At 32.7% G+C, this 23655-nt stretch overlaps 2 protein-coding genes across 4 annotated transcripts; both read left to right on the top strand.

Annotated features, from left to right (window-relative positions):
- The first annotated feature begins 6269 nt into the window (after positions 1–6269).
- LOC142626150 (protein FAR1-RELATED SEQUENCE 11-like) lies at positions 6270–12541 on the top strand. Of its 2 annotated transcripts, XM_075799937.1 has the most exons (5): positions 6270–6513; positions 7547–8554; positions 8994–9437; positions 9520–10401; positions 11850–12541. In XM_075799937.1, exons 2-4 carry the CDS (start codon positions 7586–7588, stop codon positions 10381–10383), a joined length of 2277 nt encoding a protein of 758 aa, XP_075656052.1. In that variant the 5' UTR covers positions 6270–6513; positions 7547–7585; the 3' UTR covers positions 10384–10401; positions 11850–12541. The 2 variants fall into 2 exon arrangements, with proteins under 2 accessions (XP_075656052.1, XP_075656051.1); XM_075799936.1 differs by lacking the exon at positions 11850–12541 and having other exon boundaries at positions 9520–10595.
- A 1703-nt stretch (positions 12542–14244) lies between these two features.
- On the top strand, positions 14245–16350 carry LOC142624019 (uncharacterized). Of its 2 annotated transcripts, none has more exons than XM_075797516.1 (3): positions 14245–14706; positions 14800–15053; positions 15730–16350. In XM_075797516.1, exons 1-3 carry the CDS (start codon positions 14548–14550, stop codon positions 16070–16072), a joined length of 756 nt encoding a protein of 251 aa, XP_075653631.1. In that variant the 5' UTR covers positions 14245–14547; the 3' UTR covers positions 16073–16350. The 2 variants fall into 2 exon arrangements, with proteins under 2 accessions (XP_075653631.1, XP_075653629.1); XM_075797514.1 differs by having other exon boundaries at positions 14247–14706; positions 15685–16350.
- The last annotated feature ends 7305 nt before the right edge of the window (positions 16351–23655 follow it).

Raw genomic sequence — 23655 nt, 5'->3', positions numbered from 1 at the left:
GTCACTTTGCATGCTTAACATGTAGCATAAATCAATATAAGGAAAATAAAACAATAATAAAAAAATAAAGGAAAACCTTATTTTTCATGAATGACAAATGCAATAAATTTTTTTTCCTAAATCCTAACTACAAAAACTGAAATTTTCTTTCTTCTAATAATAAAAGTAAAAAATAGAACCCCAATCTCTCTAATTGATAACTTAAAAAAATTATTGCTTTTAGAAAACAATGAGGGCTTCAATTAAGGAAATTTACTTATATATTTTTAGGAATATATATATTGAATATGCTTTGGTTTAATAAACTATTTATGTATGGTTAAAAGGGTAATAAATGGAAAAAATTATACATTAATAATTTACATAAACTTGCCTATAGGGTCTTATAACTCAATTGACATCTCTGAATTTCTAATAAAATATACGAGCTTCAATTTCTCCCTCCCTCAAATATTGAATTATCAATAACAAATCATATACATAAACTTATATATTTTTCAGGACATATATCTTTAATAAGCTTTGTTTTAATGCTAGGTATGTTATAAGAGGAAATAAAAGATGCATTTATATAATTTCTATAAAATCTAAGGGGGCATCAGTTAAATTTATATTTATAAAAAATATATATAGGAGAGCATGGGGGCCGGGATTTTCAAAATCCAAAGGACCATGGCCTCCCTCACTCCACCAATGTTTTTGTATCTTGCGACATAAGACGATTACATGATGCGACACATAAAAAGATAAAGATGTAGTTAATCAATAAGAAAATACTAGTTTGTTAAGAGTCTTATGACTTGGGGACATTATCTATCTTATTTATGGGAAGAACATGACTTCAAATCCTCCCAACTTGTTAAAAGTAAAAGCAAAAAAAAATACCAAGGCATTATAAAATTCAAATTATCATGAATTGTAAAGCACAAGTGTTTGAGTCAAGTTTTAAGAACCGCAACTTCATGCAAAAATACTAAAACCTAGAAAGGAGATCAGCACTTATTAACTTCATATAAAAAACGATATTGAGATGTAGAACCATAATCCAATCACCTCTATTTGGAATTCACCTAACACTATGATCAGAAGTTTGCAGGGAAAGGAGATGATAGGAGGATAGGAGGGAGACGAGTGAAGAGTATAGCAGATATCCCTCAATTTGTTAGAATTTTTAAAAATTAAAAGAGGGGAGAGGAGAGTAAAGATTCACTCCCCTTGTTCAGTTGTAGAATGGAAAATAGAGGAAGAGATATAATATGAGAGACAGATAATTAAAAAAGTTCATTTATTGAATTCTATATATAATATTCATTAAGGGAAAAATTGGAAGTCCATACTAATCAATAAAGTAGACCCCTTCTCCCTCCAAAGAATTTTTTTTGGAAAATAACTCTATTTCAAAACAAGTTAAATAAGGGAAGTTAGAAGATTGTTTTTCAAATGATTGCTACCAAACATAAGAAAATAATATAGTTTTATGAAAAATATTTTTTGAAAAATGACTCATTTTTTAGAAAATATTATTACCGAAACAAACAGAGCATAAAATGAAATTGTTAAGGTTTCGTCTAAAGTACCTCTAACAATTTCATTTAAGGGAAAAGTTAATGAATGCCTCTAAAAACATTGGTTTATGAAATATTTTTAGAAATTTTTCATAAAAAAAGAAAAAAAAAAACTAACTTTTTTTACAACTTTTTATATTCTTATCAAAGTGGTATTAAAAATTTCCTTAAATGAATAATTAAAAAAAATTCCTAATAGCACCCATTAATTGGATCCTTCATTTAATCCAAAATTAGGAGAGAAAATGTAACAAATTTTTTTGAAAAAAAAAATCTCGTGGCGCTAAATTGTTGTTTAATCAAACCACATTAGGGGGTAATTTTTTTTTTCTAAACAAGGCAAAATTTAGTAATTTGGATGAATCCTAATAGTTTGATTTTAATCCAAATTTTATAAATTTAGATAGAATCTTAACCATTTGATTTTAATCCAAATTTTAGAGACTTAAAAGTATCTAATAATTTGGATGAATCCTAATAGTTTCATTTTAATCCAAATTTTATTAATTTAGATAGAATCTTAACCATTTGGTTTTAATCCAAATTTTAGAGGGTTAAATGTATCTATTGAAAATTTATGGACGAAATTATAATTGTAAACCACACAAGAGGATACTTTGTAATTTTTCCCTTTTAAATATATTAAAGATATGAGTATATAAAATTTGTAGGTGTATACTTTTAAAGTTTAAACCCGTCCAAAAAAAGAAATAGTATGCTAGAGTCTCTAACGTACAAGATAGGGTCGACACTTAGAGTCTAGAATATTGTGGCCTATATCTCCCACCATCATTTTTGGTAATATTACTAAATGTGTACTGTACCTCTTTTCTTTTCCATTTTTGTTAGAACTAATGGACAATGTACTGATGTAGCCACTAGTTAGGGAGGGAGGGAGGCTAGACCGGTGGACAGACCCAAATTTATTCTTTTTTTGTCAAGTCTAGTGGACAATGCTGCAAGTCACTTGTCACAGAGGAGGGTGGAGAAATTTTCTCAATTCAAATTGATTTCAAGTCATGAAACTTATTGTGTAGTGTCTTGGAAAGGTAATTTTGAAGACATGGAGAGAATTAAGTGACGATACTGAGCCACATGAATATTATCTCTGACTGTAACACATGCATAATTAGTCCATTAGATTAGAGAATACTTTTGTTACCAAAATTTTCACAATAAAATTATATACGATATAAGTTCATATCCAAATCATATCATCTCAAATATTATATAATAAAAATTGTGTTTTACCAGTTGTGATTTCTCAAAGTGGACACACTCTCCTTATTGTATTAAGTTTCTAATTTATTTCTCCTTACTTTTTGCTAGAAACACAACTCAGCAGGGTTAAAATGAGCCAAAAAATGGTTACTCAATTGCCGATACTTTATCTTCGCTTTGAGGGTTTTATATTTGGAGTCACCATTTGATTATTTTATAATGAAATCACAAAAAATTTTATAAAAAGATTATTTCAATGAACTTCTAGATTACGTTGTCTTTCTTGAAAATTCATAAAAACAAAAAAATTACATGGCATGTTTTCCTAGTTACAATAAAAATATATATACAACACTTTTACTCTTGAAAATTCATAAAAACAAAAAAATTACATGGCATGTTTTCCTAGTTACAATAAAAAAATATATACAACACTTTTACTCCTAGTTACATTCTAAAAATAGAAAGTTACATAGATAGGTCACTAATTTAGACTATAAATCAAAGTTCGAAGGATAAATAAAAGAATGAGAATGTATTAAACACCCATCTAACCGACTCAAATGTTGATCTTTTAGGAATCATTGGTTGTATCATTTTATGATCAAGTAATTCATTTCATACTACCTTTACACAAACATATAAATTCATCAAAGTATTGTTAAAGAAAACATAACATTTACAAGCCAATTTTAGTCCAAGAATCATGTTCATCAAGTTTGCATAATAATCTTAAAAATTCTTTTCACACAAAGATCATGGATATTCACATTGCAATTTGATTCATGCATGTTCATTTTTGGATGTCAACTTATTATTATCATCTCACATCCATAGCCAAAGAGCATGCTCATTCTAACAATTTAGCCAATGTCATCAAAAGAAAATACATTACTTGCAAAAATTAAGTAGTGTAGATTTTTTTTAAAGGGTTAGAACATTACATGTGCATGCACTAGCTCTTGAAAGGAATATGATAACAGATTACCTTTAAGGATGGACTATACTCCACTCGAGATGGTGCTACTCCTCCCTACCTTTCTTGTCAATCCATGGACTATTTTTATCTACCTCCAAATAAGGAAGTTGTACCTTCATTGTCTCATATATTGGTTTGGTGAAATTTCATATTTATCCTCCAAAATAATAAGATAAGAGTGGAAAACAGAAAACCACGCAAAGAATTTGATATTTGAGAATTTAAAGGTTGAGGTACCAATCTAAGAGCTCTTTTTCCCAATAAACACTTTGACTTCCAATGCCACTTTTCATTTTTATCTGATTTTGCTTTAATTTTCTGACTTGCTTTGGGATAATTACAAATTTTAAACCACCTTTTAAGCCACCTTTTGATCATATTCTCCTAGGATATAATTAGGATTTTTAAATTGCAATTAATTATCCATTTTTACCATATAATTAACTAAATATTCAAAGATGGCCATTATATATTAGAATTATTCTATGCACACCTATACATTTTTGCATTTAAGCTTGAACCAATGAGATTCTAGTACATAATTAATTAAAATTAATTCTTATTGAGAACCATACTTAATTAATTATTCACAACCACATGCCTTTTAACTCCAATTTCAAGAAGATCTCTTGTACTTTTGAACTTGATATGGCTTGATCTTTTAATCTGATGGTTCGATTTTCATATGCAATGTGTTATTTTGAAAGTTAGGAATTTTAATGATGTTTGAACTTACCTCCCCTATCAATTGATGCAATGATTATCGGAGTGCAAAAAGCTTGCTCAGAGTTCCGCTTTGTTGGGTTTTCCCATGTTCGACGTCAAGGAAATAGATCAACCCACCTTTTAGCAAAATATGCCAAAAGCATTGATGATTTTTGTACCTGGATTGAAGAGACTCCTTGTTTCTTAGAACAAGCTCTTATCTATGATGTATCTTTTCTTTTAGTAACTTAATAAAATGTTTTCAGTCTTGCTATCAAAAAAAAAAAAAAAAGATAAAGAGGGTGGAGAGACTGATTAGTAGTATAACATTTTTCTTAATAATATAAGGATAGAAAAACAAACTTTAAGCAAACTTTAGGGACAAGAATAATATTTTTAGGCAAAAAATGCAAGTTACCCCTTATAAATTCAGTGAATTGTTATCTCAATCCACTAAATTTAAAATTTGACATTTTAGTCTGTCAACTTTGACAACACTATTGTTTTATTCCTTTCATGTCCATTACCAATTGAAAACACGTTAACTCTCTCAAAACAATGTTGTTTTTAATTCATTCTTTTATGCTTCAAATGTGAAGCTTAATCATTTTAGGAGAGAAAACATCAATAAAAGAATGACTAAAGTAAAAGTGCTGTCAAAAGTAAAGGATTAAAATGATAAATTTAAACTTAGTAAACTAAAATGAAAATTCACCAAACCTATAAGATCTATTGCATTTTACCATATATATATATAAAGGTTAAAATACAAATTACACCCTTTAAGTTTGACTGAAATTCATTCAAGTCCTTTAACATTACTTTTGTTCAATTGAATCTTCTAAGTTTCAAATTTATTCAATTCCAGCCTTTCATCCAATTTCATTAAAAAATTGCCATTAAAAAAAATTTCTCACATGAAAAAAAATTTATAATTTTTTTTTTTTGATTTTTAATGTAAGAATTTTTTTTTTTCATTAGTTAATTGCATATTTAATAGCAATTGTTTTTAACAAAATTGGATTAAAAGCATGAATTGGATAAATTTGAAACTTAAAAGAATCAATTGAATAAAGTAAAATTAGAGGACTGAAATGAATTTCAGTTAAATTTAGAGGGTATAATTTACATTTTAGTCAAAAAATATTATACTAAGAGCACTAGCACTTAGTTACTATTTTACAACCCAAAACACCCAAATGGAACTTCATCTGGGTTTGTAAACTTAAAAAAATTTGCAACCTATGAACAATAAGGTTGCATATATGCATAGGTTATAAAGAAAAAAAAAATAATCTTATGGTTGTATGTGAAGACAAAAATAGAGTGGAAAAAGAGAAATAAATGAGTACTTTTTTATTATTTTATTAGGTAGTTAATATTATTTTATTGGGTTGTATGTAAAAATAAAATATAAAAATGTTGGATGAGTTATAAAATAAAATAATAAAATAAATAAAGTAGTGTATAAAGATGAAATATATATATATATATATATATATATTTTTTTTTTTTTTTTTGCATCCCCTAGTGTTTTAAGAAACAAAGACCAACCTTAGACCAAATTCTAGTGATAAAAAAAAAATGTGAGCCCAAAAACAAAAAAAGGACCAAATGATTTGATTGGGCCTTTGGACCAGACTTCAATATATGTTCTACATACCTCTCATACCTAGCCCAATTCTTAATAAAAAATTAATTTTAAAAAAGAAAAAAAAAACTAGGGTTAAGTCTAACGTACGCCACTGAGGTCTCTTTTTATTGGTTCGTGCCAGCCGTTCATTTACCCACAAATCACGGTTTCCCCAAAAGAACCCCCGTTTTTAGATCCAACGGCTGAAAATCACTTGTGGGCACTCGATAACCTGGTGCACCCACACGGCGCACGATAGCTCTCCCTCCCTTGAAAACTGTTCTTCGTTCTCCCTAGTATGCGCCTTACTCCCCCCCGCCAGTTTCCAACACTCTCTCATTGGTTTTTATTTTTCTGGTCGTTATTGACAGTTAAAAATACAGTTATTCAGCTGCTCAGATCAAACCCAGGTGTGCATAACTGTATCTATCAAAAATTTTGATTTTTCTTAGTAGGAAATGTACTTATTCTTCATGTGTGTGTGTGTGTGTGTGTTTTTTTTTAAATACAGTTTTTCGGGTGCTGAGATCAAATCCAGCTGAGTATGACTGTCTCTTAAAGAAAGTACATTTCTTTTTTTTTTTTGTTGGGGATGAATTTTTACTTGGAAATGTAGCTCATTTTTCATGTTTGTGACTTTTGTTTTTGAAAATTTTGGTGGGTTTTTTAAAAGGGTAAAATTTATGGGGATTGGTGATGTTATATTGGAATTTGGATCGTGTTGGAGGTTGGAATTGGATGGATCATATTTGTGAGATGAAATGAATTTGTGGGGTTTGATTTATTTTGTGAGAGACCCATATGAGATTGGGATTTAAATGAGATGGAGATCCAAAGCTGCATTATTTGATACAGTTTTTGTTAAAGTAAAGTTCTGTGGGTTCTGTTTTCAGCTGTGTTTAATTGTGTATTTTGATCCTAAATCATGTTTGAACATTGGGTCTTTCTTTTTCCTGTTGGGAAATCAAATGTTGGACATGATTGGTTAGGAAGTAATGATGGGACCTGTGTTTTTGAGGAATAGTTGAACATTGGGGCATATCTTATGAAAGCTTGTCTTCCTCTATGTCCCTTATGAGATGCATTAAAAGCATACTCTTGTTGTCCTATTGAAGTAAAAGTTTCACTTGTCTAGGGAGTAGCACACACTTTTTGAGGAAACATATAAGCTCATTAACGTTTCTGCTACCTTCTTGTCTTTAGCTTGTGTACTGAAAGAACACAATTCATTGCTGCCACCAAAGTGTGTGAAAATTGGAATATGTGCTTAAAAAAAAAAGATTGAAGAGCTTTCTTGATCAATTTCTGATACCAAAGAATGTTAGGACGTATACAAGAAATTAAGTGGCAGGCCACTCTGACTTGTTTTTCTTTTTGCATATCAAATTCTTAAGCTGCATTTTTTGTTGTTTTTTGGTTAAGCTGTTATGTTTGTCCTCACAGGTGCTTAATCTGCAAATTCAGTCATCTGTAGAGGAAAGAATGTCGGAAGGGACAAGTGTAGTGATGGAATCTTCTGAAAATGGCACAGATTTGTCTCAAGATGATATTGGCACCATAGAGGAAACACCCGACAATACAATTTTGTCACGACAGACTTCTGTGAACCTTGTTCCATTTATAGGCCAAAGATTTGTTTCTCAAGAAGCTGCTTATGAATTTTATTGCAGTTTTGCAAAGCAATGTGGCTTTTCAATCAGACGTCATCGTACTCGTGGCAAGGATGGGGTCGGTCGGGGAGTTACGAGAAGGGATTTCACTTGCCATCGTGGTGGATATCCACAGTTGAAACCGTCTGAAGATGGAAAGATGCAGAGAAATCGCAAATCATCACGCTGTGGTTGTCAAGCATATTTACGCATTGTTAAACGGGCAGATTTTGACCTCCCTGAATGGCGTGTTACAGGATTTAGCAATATCCACAACCATGAACTTCTAAAACCACAACAAGTTCGTCTCCTTCCTGCCTATTGTACAATATCTTCAGATGACAAAAGTCGGATTTGCATGTTTGCAAAAGCTGGAATGTCGGTGCGGCAAATGTTAAGATTGTTGGAGCTAGAGAAAGGTGTTAAGTTGGGCTGTCTACCTTTTACAGAAATAGATGTGAGAAATCTTTTACAATCTTTTAGAAATGTTGATCGAGATAGTGATGCTATTGATCTTATCGCAATGTGCAAGAAATTGAAAGATGAAAATCCTTACTTCAAGTATGACTTCAAAATAGACTGCCATAACAGGCTGGAGCATATTGCATGGTCTTATGCTTCATCAGTTCAATTGTACGAGGCATTTGGAGATGCAGTGGTTTTTGACACAACACACCGTCTGGATGCCTATGATATGCTATTAGGCATTTGGCTTGGAGTGGACAATCATGGAATGACATGTTTTTTTGGTTGTGTGCTTCTACAGGATGAAAATATGCACTCTTTTTCCTGGGCACTGAAGGTAAGAAGTTTATGGGCATACATATGAAGAACTTGAGGACCATCATCTTTTTCTGCTCTATTTCCTCATTTTGCACGTAAGCCCTAAGTATTAATGTTTGACAAAGGGCTAACTTTAGAATGGGCCATAAAATAGACATTAAATGTACTTGGCCTTTATCTTCCAAATAGATTTAAACTTAATGCTGGCTTTTGAATGGGGTGCAAAATTAAAAGACATAAGAAAAAGATTTATGCTTGGTTTTGCCTTAGGATTGTGTCTGATCCCATGCTTTGCTGATAATATATTACTTTGCAGCATCTGTGGTATAATGAAGTTGTATTTGATTCCTCACCCCCCCCCCCCCCCAAAAAAAAAAATTTTCCACCATGTTATCTTTTAAGATTATTGGTTATATTGAACTTGTTTTTGCTAAGCTTAGTTCATTTCTGGTATGCAGACGTTTTTAGGCTTCATGAAAGGAAAGGCTCCACAGACAATATTAACTGACCATAACATGTGGTTGAAAGATGCTATTGCTATTGAAATGCCTGAAACGAAACATGCCTTTTGCATTTGGCACATCATTGCAAAGTTCTCAGATTGGTTTTCTATACTGCTTGGATCACGTTATGATGATTGGAAAGATGAGTTTCATCGGCTCTATAATATGGAATTTGTGGAAGATTTTGAAGGGGGATGGAGGGAAATGGTGAATAAATATGGATTTCATGCTAATAAGCATATTATCAGCTTATATGCATTACGATCATTTTGGGCTTTGTCATTCTTGCGCCGGTACTTCTTTGCAGGAATGATGGGTACATGTCAGTCAGAGTCAATTAATGCTTTCATCCAACGGTTTATGAGTGCACAGTCTCAACTGGATAATTTTGTAGAGCAAGTGGGTAACGTTTATTTCATTTTCTTCCATTCTTTAATTATTTAATAAGCCTAGCTCATTAAACTTTCTTTCCCCACCTCAGGTAGCTGATATTGTTGATTTCAATGACCGGGTTGGAGCAAAGCAAAAGATGCAACGGAAATTGCTGAAAGTCAGCCTGAAAACAGGTTCACCAATTGAATCTCATGCTGCCACTCTTCTTACTCCCTATGCCTTTAGTAAACTCCAAGAGGAGCTTGTGTTGGCTCCGCAGTATGCGTCTCTTCTGGTTGATGAAGGTTGTTTCCAGGTTAGACACCATACCCAGATAGACGGAGGGTGCAACGTGATATGGATTCCTTGTCAAGAGCACATCAGCTGTAGCTGCCATCAGTTTGAGTTTTCAGGCATACTCTGTAGACATGTCCTACGTGTCCTGTCAACTAATAACTGCTTTCACATTCCAGATCGATATCTACCTACCCGTTGGCGTAGTGTCAATTCATCTTGCTCCAACCCCTTCCGGACTGCAACTACAAGGGAGCATTCTGAGAGGATTCAGTTATTAGAGTCCATGGCTTCAACACTTGTAACAGAATCAATTGAAACGGAGGAAAGGCTTGATGTTGCTTGTGAACAAATGGCCATGGTGTTATCACGTATTAAAGATCTTTCTAGGTCAACACATAGCATGAATGAAATTGCGTATAATTGCCCATCTGACTCGTTGATTCTACCAGAAGTGGAAGATGCTGATGGAATTGTTCAGAGTTTCACAATTGGGAATCCTCATGATTCTATCACTTTGGGAAAGCTTAAAGAGAGAAGGCCAAGAGATGGGATTGATACCATTAGAAGGCGGAGGCATTGTCCGGGGCCTTGCTGTGGGCATTTTGGACATGATGGATCAACCTGTTCATTAATAGGAGATGATGATTTGCATGGAGATGCACTAGGGTACTTGTAGTTCAACAAGCTGGAACTGGTACTAGATGTACAAAGCAATAGTATCACCTTTGTCAACGTCCATTACCTTTCTTTTTTTGATGAATCAGAAAATTACATTAATGCAAACACCATATGTTACAGCACTCTTAGCAAGAAGTTGTTTACCCTGCCAGTACAACCCTTACATAATAGAACTATCAAGCACAAAGAGATGTGCTAGCATTCAGTAAGACATGCTCATTTACCAACAGATTACAACTACTTTAACTTAGCAAAAAAATATTACAACTAATTTTGAACAGATATCCAAAAACTTCGCATGGTGTTTTATTTTTGTCTTTTTCCTCTCTCTCTCTCTCTCTCTCTCTCTCTCTCTCCATTCCAGATTCAATAATACTAAAAAAAATTGTCACTCTTTACTAAAGATGTGAGCTATATTGTAATTCCATGTATAAACTCTTTAGGTTTAGCTTAACATTCATGATACTGCAACTTCCACATTTACACTTCTTGAATAAATAAAATATTGAAATGAAACATTTTTGCTTCTATTTTTGCAATCATGGCCTTCATGAACAAGTTGAGCTTTTCTTGCAATCATCAGTTGATGTAATATTAGTTATTTCCATATTAAACTTTACTCTATGGAAAGTAACAGGTGTTACCTGTAATGTATTTTCCTAGTATTTTGCTTTGCTTATGCTTATGCTTTGTTGCACACAATTGCACCTTAACCTTGCTTTGCTATAGGAATTGGGGACCCAGGACTCTGTAGTTCAGATTATTAGAGAAGACTAAAAATTTCCATTTGTTCTAATATTTTCATTGTTGTCATGTATAAGTTCAAATTATTGCAGATAGAATGGTTGTTTATATTTTTATCTAATCTGTGTCTATACTCTTTCTTGATAACATCTTCATGGCGTTGCGTCCCATATTTGCTCCTGAGTCCCAACCCCTTGTAAGTGCATTTGGTCGGGTTTTGTGTTGAATGGGATGGACATGGCAATTTCCCTTGACACTAAAAGAATGGCAGAAAATGTTATACATTTATGAAATGAGAATATGATGTATCAATACTTTACATGGCAATTTCTCTGACAAGTGTACAAATATATATCTTTATTGAAGTTATACCTGCTTACATACATTTAAAATTTCTACAATTCATTACTTCTTCTACATCACAATAGTTAAGGACCAAACTTTTGCATTTTGTGGTCTTCGAGGACAAACAGAGATTTTTATATTCAAAATGGTGCAAAAGCTATACCTTAGTCAACTGAATCTTCAGCCAAAGAAACTTTGCTTAGCCTGCTTGGCAGCGATTTAGCACTGCTGTTTGCAAATTTTCTTCTCCCAACACGATGATTCTGCGACCCAGAAAGTGCTCTCTGTGCCAATGCTTTCCCTAAATTGGTGTTGGTTGTGCCTTTTGTGTTAGGCTTTTTGTCTGATGATTTTGCTTGGTTGCTGCCGGTGCAGGCATCAAGATCATTGGCATTGGCCTTTTCAGAAGCCATTTTTTACAAGTTGAAGAACTACAACGAGGAAGGAACTCTGGAATAGAAAAGGCTTTTATGGTAAGAGTGCAAGTTTTTATGGGTGGCAACCAAAAGAATATGTTAGAAGCAAGTGGGTGGAGAAGGAGTCATCTTTTTGTGTTGCAGAAAGAATCCCCAAAAAAATTCTTGCTCTTGGAATAAGTTTGTGCTGTCTTGTCTTTTAAGAAATCAAAGATGCATACAAGAAACCATCCATCTTTCCTTTAAGAGTTTCCAGAGAAGATTGCTATTTTCTTGTGCAGTGCAGTATGTTATATTTGATTTGTGGAAAAGAGATCTTTATGGTTGTAATGCTGCACTGTATCAGATTCAATTTCTACGGTTTGCACTGGCGTTCTGAAAAGGCATATAGTGAAATATTTGATTTGGGGTGCATGAGGCAAGTCATGGTCAATGGTGCTATCTTTTGTGGATTCCTATAACACAAATCTTTTAAAAGCATGATATAGCTGAACACCCGAACTAGACTCATGACAAAGATACTCTTACAATTGCAGTACATGTTATTGAATAGAGAACTGAATAGAGACAGGCATGTTGTGCTTAAATACTGCATGCACATATTTATCTGCAACGTGTCAACGTTTCTGCTTGCTTTTCTTGCTATTTAATTACTTTTTATGTGAATTTTCTACTTCCAGATTAGAAAAGTTTGTCTGATTCAGGCCTTTACCTCTTAAAGGACAACTAGAATATCATTTGGCTTACCTATCAAAAAAAAAGAATATCATTTGGCTTGGATGTTCATGGCAACATGATTTTATAGAGATCACTTTCTAACATGAATCAGTTTGAAATGTTCAATTGGACAGGGAAAAAAAAGGCTTTAAAAAGTTTTACAATAAAAAACAGCTATAAGCTATTGGGAAAAAAAAGCTAATTCTTATTTTGATTAAAGTCGAGCTTGTTGAAAATTAATTCTTCAACCAAATTTTGGAGCATTCACAACCACTAGATTCTTCACCATATTTATCATGCTCGGACCTTAGCAATAATTCAGGGAAACCACCCCACCCACATACCGACATCTAATATTCTTCATATGTCAATTGTGTCATTTGTAATTTGCTAATAGTACTTTGCCTTTACTTCCACCCCTCAAAATGCACTTTTCAACTTGATGCCTTGCTCTGTCCACATTTGAAGGCTTAAAATTAAAGAATATCTTATTCCTATGAGCAACAATAACCGTCCATTCATTTTGGCTAGCCACTAAACTTTGGTCAAGCAAGCAGCTATATTGACCTTGAGGCCATCCTCTTGTTATTTTCACTTGGAAGTGGGAAGTATACCAATGGATGTTGGCGGCCAACTATGTGGAGGGTGCAGTGACTAGAAATAGGATTAGATAAATCAACCCATATGATGAAATGAAAAATGTTAAGACATACAACATTTTCACAATTTTTAGAGGTGGTAGGTTGTAATTGGAGCAATATTAGTTTTATATAGACATATAACTGGAATTCCAAAAACTAGAGATAATTTTTATTTATTCAAAGTAGATAGTAGGGAAAGGGCAGGTGAGATTTGAATGAGAGACATGAAGTACAATAAAAGATGTTATTTTACCTATGAGCTATCACTTTAGATTCCAAAACTAGGTATAATTTTGAATAGCCAATAATCCTACTATTGCTACACTTAGTGTGTGTTTAGATACTGCTTATTTTGCTGAAAACTAAAAACTTATTACTGAAAATAATAAAAAAATAATTTTTGGATTACTGTTCACTATTGAAAATACTGTTCAAGTACTGTTTATGGACATAAACAGTGCAAGAGGCGCTGGTAAAATAAAATAAAAAATAAAAATAAAAAAGGCAAAAACGCCAAACGCAATCAGCTTATGAGCTTTAAACTATTTACCATATGAATTGAAGCCTGCTTGTTTGTTTAAAATTGGGATTCAAAACCACATACGAGAGGAGCACCATTTCATAACAAACTTTAAAATAAAAATAAATCTGACTAATGACCAACATTGTCGACCTGTTTTAGAGACAAATCATTCTTGAAAGTTTCTGAACCATTAAAAAGAAAGGTGGGCTTGGAACAAAATGGATTGATTATGAAAATGATGGAGCTCACTTTTTGACATTTCAATGTCGTCTTCTTTGACTATAGAGACCTGTGGTATTAATCGGTTCCCACTTATTGTTGCAACAAAGTCGGGCTAGAAAAATTTTCAGAAAATTTGAGTGGTATAGAGCTGTTCCCAAAAGTCTGCAGTAACATATAAACAGTGCAATAACCAATTTAACATCATGCCACAATGTATTTAGAGCCCAAAAAATACAAAATAGAAAAAGGAAATCTTTAGAATGTACACGTGTCTGTCCAATTCATGTGCAACAATTCGGAGACTTATCTTTAATGAGCAGCAACAACTTTAGCCTTTAAGCAAAATTTTAGAACCAGAAATCGTCCTTTGTGTGAATACTTAACATTAAAGACCAGACCCCTCGAATCTTTGGCACCCCAAGCAACCTTTGGTTCAAGCAATTCTACAATTCTCTCAATGTGTCTCTCTCTTTTTAACCCAAAAAAAGAACTCAAACCCCATGTTGTCTTTCTTCTTGAGGTTACATGAATTGTAGCTATTGTGGACATATAGAATGCCAGGCAAAATGGCAGTCACACATGCTGACCTTGAACCAAGCCGCCGAAGCACAGACTTGAGTAGCAAAATTGGGGTCCTTCTTATGATCTTAACCATTCTCTGTGGCTTATTTTGCTTCATTCTCTGTCTCGTCTCAGAAGCCACACGTTCTGAGGTATTATATTTAATGTTTGAGCCAACTATGATATGAACAACCATATAGTTTGATAGTACAAAGTTCAATACTTTGTGTTGAATTTTATTGCAGGTTACATGGGTAGGGACTAATGAAAAAGGAAAAGGAGAGAAAAACGAATGTGTATATAGTGGCAGTGGGAAAACACCATTGTTGTGTGCTGCTGCTGCATTTGTTGGACTAGCAGTTGCCATGGTGATAGAACATACCTACATTCTGATTGCAGTCACTAATTCTCCACCTCCAGCTTTGGTTTCATGGGACCCTGACTCTGCTCCTGCCAAGCATCTAACATGGCAAGCCGGCTTTTTCTTTGTTACAACTTGGTAATAATAATTTTACATTATCTTATCTTCATCATGTTAAAGATGTCAATTTGCATACCTAGGATGAGTGGTCCAGTAACAAAGTCTTATTCTCAGTTTGCAACTTGGCATGACAAGTCATTTGCATTTTGCTTTTACTTTTCTGAAAAATCAACATGTTAAGAACAATTATCTTGGGTTTGGGAGCAAATGAACATTGTTTTTCAGCTTTCAAAACCAAGTTCATTCAAATGCTTATCCAACAGTATACCAACAATAACATCAAGCCTTAGTTCCATAATTTTTTAATTGGCTATGGATTCTTAGTAGTCTAATCAGGATCCATAATTTGTATTTCTTTCCATCATTCTATTTTATCCAAAGTCACAACTAGTTTATCCGTTTTTAATTGACATGCCCCTTTTTACTACTTCTATAAATGTTATCCAACTAGCTGAATTTAATTTAGCTTTTATAATGTTCTTAACGATTTTGAATCTCAAAAATAGAAACAGTATGAACATATAACATGTGTAGCGATTAGGACACAGAGCCATCAAAGAAATCTTTGCATTATTATTTGTCAAATACTTGTAAAAAAATATATCTATATCTATTGTCACTAAAAAAAAATTTATCTGGGTTCTTATAGGATTTGTTTTGCGGTTGGTGAGATTTTGTTGTTGATTGGATTAAGTGTAGAGTCAGGCCATCTCAAAAATTGGAATAGGCCAAGACCAAATTGCCTTATTCTCCGAGAAGGCTTATTCTCTGCAGCTGGAGTTTTTTCATTGACTACAGTCTTCCTCGCTGCTGGTCTATACTTGACAGCATTGCGTGCTCAAATAATATCCCAAGAGCTAGAAAATGTCCGGCGTGAAGTGCTTGAGGCGTCGGCCCTGTACGCAACTCCACCATCCTCACCCCCACATGGCATCACAACCATTGCAAGGGAGAATCCCATTACTAGAGAGAATCATGGTCAGCAACCATTGTTTGTCTTTCCACAGGCTTTTAGCAAGCACTCAAATTTAGTGTGAAGCAAGCAAAGGATAGTTTGTGCCTCTAGCTAAGCTAAAGGCTCAAGTTAGGTCTACATCTTATGCAAGTGCAATGGAGAAGCTAAATGTTCATAATCATAACTATGCAATAACAATTCATTTAATTTTGTAAATTAACTTTTGTAAAGTTTCAAGAGATTTGTTGAGATAAGAATATATTGTTACCATTCTCAGCCTTTTGGTTAAGATCAACTCCAACATAATGTTCTATATATTTTTCCAAAGGAAAATGTACACCTTAATAATTATTTGTCCAATAATGTAATGAGGTTTTGATCCTTGCGTTTGAAAGGTTGCTAGCTAAACATATACGCAAGGTATTATATATTTAGCAGCTAATGCTTCGTTGCATGATCAAAATGGAATTGCCTAGCCCTGATTTTACAAGGACATTCAGCATTATTTCAACCAATATAGTTGGTTACTCATGTCTTATGGCAAAGCAAAAATGGTTTTTATTCTCTCACGTCCACTTTCAAATCAGGTTACAGTTTTGTTCCACATTACTAAATAAGTACAGACAGCAACCCATTCACTTCCATATTTTCGTCCAGCAAGTTAGTTTTGGGGTTAAAAAAAAAAACCTGAGGCAAATAGGCAAAAAGGAAACACACTACTTTTTGCCAAAAGCATATGAAATTTTTAATTGCCCCTAAACAAACCTACACATTAACGACTTAACATAGTCCAAAATATATGGATTAAACATCCTTTTTGAAACATATGAATAATTTTAATATACCATCAGTGCCAAGAGTCTTGAATTTATTGATGTTTTCAACAAAGACGTTAAGGGTTAAAATATAACCTCTCCCACTATTGAATTATCATAAATATATTACCGGTATACACTTGAATTGAGAATGCTAGCTTTTGTGCACACACAATGGTGCTAGCTTTTTTCTATCGATTGTCCAATACTTTATATAGGTCCTTTAACTATATTGTTAAATTGTAAGTTGAAAGAATGAGTCATACCACTAAACCCTTTCAGATCTAATAATCACTACATTTGTTGTAAGTTGTAAGTTGTAAGTATGAAAGCTATGTTTTCAAAAACAAAAACAAAAAACTATGCAACCTATGAATAGTCAAACCAAATTAACGGGATGTTGGGAACTAAATCTAACACTTGGAGGGGAAAAAACACAAAAAACAAAACCTTCAATAATCACATAAATTACTTTGTAAATCTTAATAACAAAGAATTATCGATTAACACGTGCCTAAAATCAATTACTAGCCAAGATCCAACAGCGTGGATCATATTAAATTAAAAAAAAAACAATTAATGTCCTAATTACAGGAAAATTCCTTAAAAAAAATTACTGGTCGAATGGTTAAAACCTTATATTCAAAGCACTAGAGACTAGAGAGAGAGATAGAGAGAGGAAGAGAGAGCAAAGATGAAGAAGAAGAAAAACTAATTAAAGATGGGCATGGGCATTGTTAGATTGAGTTATTATTGTCTAGTCCAAAAATTATTGGAACTAGGAAAATCAATCCAGCCAAGCAGGCCTAAGACAATCAACCCAACAAGACAATATGGGTCCGAAACCTCATGTCAATGTTGAAGGGGCTGGCTGGGTCATGACTATCTATATCCAACCACCGAGGATCCAACACAAACTCCAAAACGGGGTCTCAAATCGTTTAATAATATTTAAAACTAGGTAGGGTGGTACGTGCAAGATACATGCTATCTCTTTAACGAGAAAATTAAAATAATATTTATATTTAAAGAAGTATGGAACTATATACATAAAAAAATATATGTTATACAAAGTTAATCTTATTCGTATAATAATTTTAAGAGTTAATCACACACAAGGTAATGGTAACTATTTAACATATGAATATCTATTTTACTATAATAATTTCTTGGTACTTATTTGCTAAAGGCAATATCCACTCGTTAAAAACTTCTAAGAATGATAATAAATATCATCATCATCCAACAATAAGCAAGTGAGTTTTGCTAAGATATTATCACAATATTTAAATTTTCGTAATGAATAATGTCATATGCTACAATTGAAATTTTTCATCAAATACCTTCAACTATACACAATGAAAAAAATTTTATTCATACTTTCTTCTTTATCATTCTACATGAATCTAGGTGCAATACTTAGCTTTCTTAATTCTTAATGTACAGGCATTTTAGGCAAGAAAAAAAAAGGATAACAAAAGGCATGTGTCTTCGAATTTCCCATTAGATAAATTATAAGTTTCGAAGATTTAAACCTAGAAAATCAATGTTCTTTAGGTAATAAATAAAATACCTTATATTGTTATTCCAACTTTCTAAGTATTATTACCATCTACAAATCAAAATACGTGGGGAAAAAAATTTGGAATGTTAAAATTTAGTGGAAGTATTTTAGACATTACACAATGTAATATTTTAATAATCATAAGTTTTGACTAGGGTTTAATTGAGAGAATAACAATATGACATATTTACTCTTTTCCAAAATATTAAGGGAAAAATTGCTTGATTTAAAGTTTAAAGAGGAATTGTGAACTACCCCAAGCATAAATGATGAAAAGTGTTTTTATCCTAAATTTTTATTTTATTACTTTTTTGTGTGAAACTATGTGTTTTTACTTAAAATTATGCGTAAAGATAAAAATACAATAAAAAAAATACAAAAAAGTCAACCCAAGAAAACTGTATATAAAATAGTGAATTTTGGCTCAATAAAATTAACTAAACCAAAAAAATAATTCTAGAAACACAATATAATAGTACAACACTTTTGTAATACCTTTATAATTTTGTTATTTTTTATTTTGGCTCGTAAAGAATTGAAACTTTAGTAGTTATGAAAATATTATGATGACAATAAAATGTCTTAATATTTTCACAAGAGAAATGCTATATTCACAATATTTTCATAACAAATTATAAATAGTATGTTGTTATTGATAGGCAAAAAAGTAATTTCATTGGTAAGTTAAATTTATAACCGATAACAATTTACTGCCTATGATTTGTTATGAAAGTGTTGTGAAAAATGTTATGGATGTCACACTTTTATTATTCACAATACCTTTATTTTTAATTACGGTTGGTGCCAGTATGATATTTTTTAATTTTATTTTAGTCTATAAAGAATTAACACCTCAACAATTGTGAAAATATTGTAACAATTTATTGTGATAATATTTTATTCTTTTAGGGTAATAGCTCATATGCAGATAAAAAAATAAAAATAAAAAGCATGTTCAATAGGCGATATTTTCCACACAAAAAAAAAAAAAGGAAGAAGAAGAAGAAGAAAGCTAGTTTTCACAAGAGAAATGCTATGTTCATAAAGTAATAGGTTGTTACGGGTTGTTATGGACAGACAAAAAAATCTTTTTATTGGTAAATTTAAATTAGAACCAATAAAAATTTACCACTTTTGATTTGTTATGAAAGTGTTGTGAAAAATATTGTGGATATCACACTTTTTTTCACAATACCTTTATTTTTAGTTGTAGTTGGTTCCAGTATGATATATATATATATATATATATATAGCCTATAAAGAATTAATACCTCAACAATTATGTAAATATTGTGGCAATTTGTTGTGATAATATTTTGTTCTTTTAAGGTAATAGCTCATATGCAAATAAAAAATAAAAAATAAGTGTGTTCAATAGGCGGTATTTCCAAAAGAAAGAAAGAAAGAAAGAAAGCCAGTGAAACAGTTTGGGTTGAATAAATCGAAATTACTGTAGCTTTGAGCATTGACCCTTTTTATGTATAGAGAAATTTAAATTAGAACCAATAACAATTTACCACATGATTTTTGATGAAAATGTTGTGAAAAATGTTATAGATGTAGCACTTCTTTTTCCTCAAGACCTTTATTTTTTGTTGATATTTTTATTATCTTATTTTGCCCAATAAGCTGTAAGGACTTAACACCTCTAACAACTGTGAAAAATTGTTGTTTTAATAGAGTTCAATAGACAGTATTAACAAAAAGAAGAAGAAAAAGAAAAAGAAGAAGAAGAAGAAGAAAGAGCCAGCAAAACAATGCCACTTGAATAAACTAAATGCACTGTAACTATACTTGTGTGGTCTTGGGCTTCGGCCAAGAGCATGGGGCTTTGGCCGAGATTGTGAATAGCCCGAGTCCGAGGAGGAATATCTCTTCGGATAAGCTAAACGCAGATCGGGTATAGATCCTAATGATCAAAGTGACCTTCTAGGAAGTTCTAATGATAGGGACGAGCATCATGAACATACAAGAGGGATAAAGACTCAAAAATATCTAAAGGAAAGCTGCTACATCGCATTGAATGCCCTACAGCTAACTTTCTGATCGCATTTATGTGGAAAAAACCCATGAACAGTGCTACCTCGGTAACCACAACTCACAGAAGGCCAGAAATGGTGTCTGATGGGACAAGCACTCAAGTGGTGGTTCAAAAGATCAACAATTGTAGGATTAAGATCATCCAAAAGGAACTATATAATGGAAGAGGCCCTTCATGAAAAGGGATGGAAAAATGAGAAGAGAAAGCACTGTAGCAATCTCAACAACTCCTGTATCCATTGTCATCTAATATATATTAGAACAAAACTCCTCGGACTGTGCCGAGGACAAACTTTCTCACACAAACCGAGTTCAATTCTTGTTGGCTCATCATCCAAAACCATATTAACTGTTATCCATGTACTAAAACCTAGCTCTTTAACTCACTCTCTACAAATTTATTGTACTGGGTTCACTGAGCCAAGATCCCTTAGATTTTGGGCTTAGTCTGAAAATCGTATCCCTACAATACTCGTTCACACTTTTTATATATAGATATTTGTTACAGGAAGAGGATTGTAAATAAGAACAAGAAACAAAAGCTTAGAAAGTTTAGCAATTACAACCCATTATTGCAAGAGCACTGGTTGCTCTTATCTCCCAAAAGCAGTGTTGGAGCTTGAATTCCTATAAAGTTTGGAGAATGTTCCTAAATTTAGCCACAATAGTTTTGGTTTTAATCTACTAAAAGTAGAACTATTTTTTACAAGAGTATGTACATTATTGGCATCTAACTACACAAGAAGCTTGGAAATTCCAAGTGTACTTCTAAGTTCTAACCATAGCTAAACCATCCCACAAAGCCCAAAGTTCAGAATCAAGCCTAGTGGTGATTCTAATTGCTCTAGAGAACCCACAAATCCACACCCCATTTAAATTTTGGAGAAGCCTCATCCTCCTACTAGACCAGAATTTTGTAGAGCAAAACCATTTGTATTGAGTTTACACCAACCTAAAGGTGATTTAACCCACTTAAGGCCATGAAGAAGTTTTTGGGCAGGAAAGAAAATGAAACTCTAAAGCCTTCAAAATACACTCCTTATGTAGTTGTGAGTTGGGCTCTTTGGAATGGAAATGAATTTTGTTTCTATTTAGCCATCCCATAAGTACCACAACCCCCATTAAGAAAGACAATATACCAAGGTATATTGTGATGCTGGGAAGTACTAGTGGAAGTGTCATTTAATTGAAGCCAATTAGGGAGAGGCTTAGAGAATGAGGAGATTATCAATTATGCCAAGAGGCATAGGAATTCAATTCCAGAAGAAGGTCATCGAGAAATGGCAATCATGTAAGAGTAGGATGATAGATTCAGATCCCTAGTTGCAAACAAGGCAGTGTAAGTGTTAATTAAGGTTTAAACCCCTTATACCCAAAACTTCTCATTGGATACTATTGTAAGCACAAAGTCAAAGAAAAGTTAATATTCTCTAAGTTGAGTTAGCTTTCCATTAGTTGAGAAAGTAGTAGGGTTTAAGGAGTTTGAACCTTAGTTGAGAGCTCAAGGTTGTAAAGTTTGATCCAAACTCTTCATTTTGAGATTTATCTTAGCATGTTATTATCTTTTTCAATATGTAAGGACCACATAAAAAATATTAAACTTTTATCACAATTATTCACCTGGTAAACTGTAAATGGTGGGAAAAAAGTAGTAGGTTTTTATGAAAGGCAACTAATCACAGTAAACAACGTAGGATAGTTATGATAAAAATTGTGATTTTTTATGTGGCACTAAAAATACTCAAATTACTGAAATATTTGAGCTGAGCCAACTAATAAGTCAAAACCCCAATTGTTGGTCCTTCGGTCAAAGTTTTAACAGCACTTTGATAACTAGACCACATTTTCATCTCAATTTTTTTTAATAAGCTGACAAGTTAAAATGATCCCATCCCCAAATATCAATGTATAAAAACAAAGAAAGTCTAGCGACATACATAACTCCACACCTAAATTCACAATATGCTTAAGTATTGTATCGTTATTGGTGCACCTAAATTTTTTTATTTATTAAGTTCTTCCAATGGTTCAATGTATAAGTACTAAATCCAATCACAAAATGACAACCAAGCAAGTCGTGGAGTTGGATGTAGTAATAGATGCTTTGATATATTTAAAAAAATAAAAAATAAGAGCATTAGTATCGAATGTTCTAAAAGAATCATATTTTAACACACCAAAAAGTTAATTTACATATTTTAACACATTAAAATAATATTTATTCAAAACACAACCCAAAACAAATGAATTAAAAAAAGGAGAGAGAAAGTTGAATTATAAATGATTATTTAGTTAATGATGTTGATACAGTGCCTTTTTACAAGTAGCATAATACTATAACTCATGCCTTTTTTTATTTTTTTTTGTGCATGTGTGTTTAGAGCACTAGCAACCAAGGATGCAAACCAATCTCTATTTTATATTCTCAAACACCACTTTATCTATTTTATCAACTCATTTTACAACTCACCTTATATTCCGATTTTTATTTTTACGTATAACTCAATAAAATAATATAAACTACTTAATAAAATTATATTAAAAAAACTCGTTTCTCTCTCTTCTCCCATCTCTCTCTTTCCTTTCTTCATTTGTCCCTATCTCTCCAGCAACCACCAAAAAGATGAGCTCAACCACCTAACCACGAACCCAAACCATAGCATCGCTGATCTACCGGGACCTAAACCTCGCCACCTCCACGCACCCACCATGCTCAGCCAAATCTACACAGAGTAAGGTTTGAGAAAGGGAGAAATCTGATTTACTCGGACTCAAATTTTGCCACCTCCATGGACCCACCATGCTCAGCTATTGTCGATTTACACAGAGTAAGGTTTGAGAAAAAAAAAAAAAAACAAAGCCGCCGACCTACCTAGACCCAAACTTCGCCACCTCCATGGACCCACCATGCTCAGCCACCACCGATCTACACAGAGCAAAGTTTGATCCGATGGTTGAGGAGAGAGAGAGATGAGATAGAGACGAAGGAAAAATAATAGGATTTATTTATTTATTTATTTGGAGAGAGTGAAAATAAAATATCATTTTTTGTTTTACATCATCTATACTACTATTTAAGGGGCTTCCCCTGTTTGGATTCCACATTTTGGATGCCTAAAGTACCCTCATCATATCCACTTACAAGTTTTCAAATACTACTATTTAAGGGGCTTCCCCTGTTTGGATTCCACATTTTGGATGCCTAAAGTACCCTCATCATATCCACTTACAAGTTTTCAACTAACG

The sequence above is a fragment of the Castanea sativa genome, chromosome 2, assembly GCF_040712315.1.
Source record: "Castanea sativa cultivar Marrone di Chiusa Pesio chromosome 2, ASM4071231v1".
Taxonomy (NCBI): domain Eukaryota; kingdom Viridiplantae; phylum Streptophyta; class Magnoliopsida; order Fagales; family Fagaceae; genus Castanea; species Castanea sativa.
This window is presented reverse-complemented; position numbering and strand designations above follow the sequence as displayed.

Excerpts from the sequence above, each read along its gene's own strand:
- LOC142624019 (XM_075797514.1), top strand. The coding sequence starts at position 14,548 with ATGCCAGGCAAAATGGCAGTCACACATGCTGACCTTGAACCAAGCCGC. Across the intron at positions 14,707-14,799 it reads CAGAAGCCACACGTTCTGAG|GTTACATGGGTAGGGACTAA; the intron begins GTATTATATTTA and ends ATTTTATTGCAG. Across the intron at positions 15,054-15,684 it reads TTTTTCTTTGTTACAACTTG|GATTTGTTTTGCGGTTGGTG; the intron begins GTAATAATAATT and ends GGGTTCTTATAG.
- LOC142626150 (XM_075799937.1), top strand. The coding sequence starts at position 7,586 with ATGTCGGAAGGGACAAGTGTAGTGATGGAATCTTCTGAAAATGGCACA. Across the intron at positions 8,555-8,993 it reads CTTTTTCCTGGGCACTGAAG|ACGTTTTTAGGCTTCATGAA; the intron begins GTAAGAAGTTTA and ends TCTGGTATGCAG. Across the intron at positions 9,438-9,519 it reads TGGATAATTTTGTAGAGCAA|GTAGCTGATATTGTTGATTT; the intron begins GTGGGTAACGTT and ends TCCCCACCTCAG.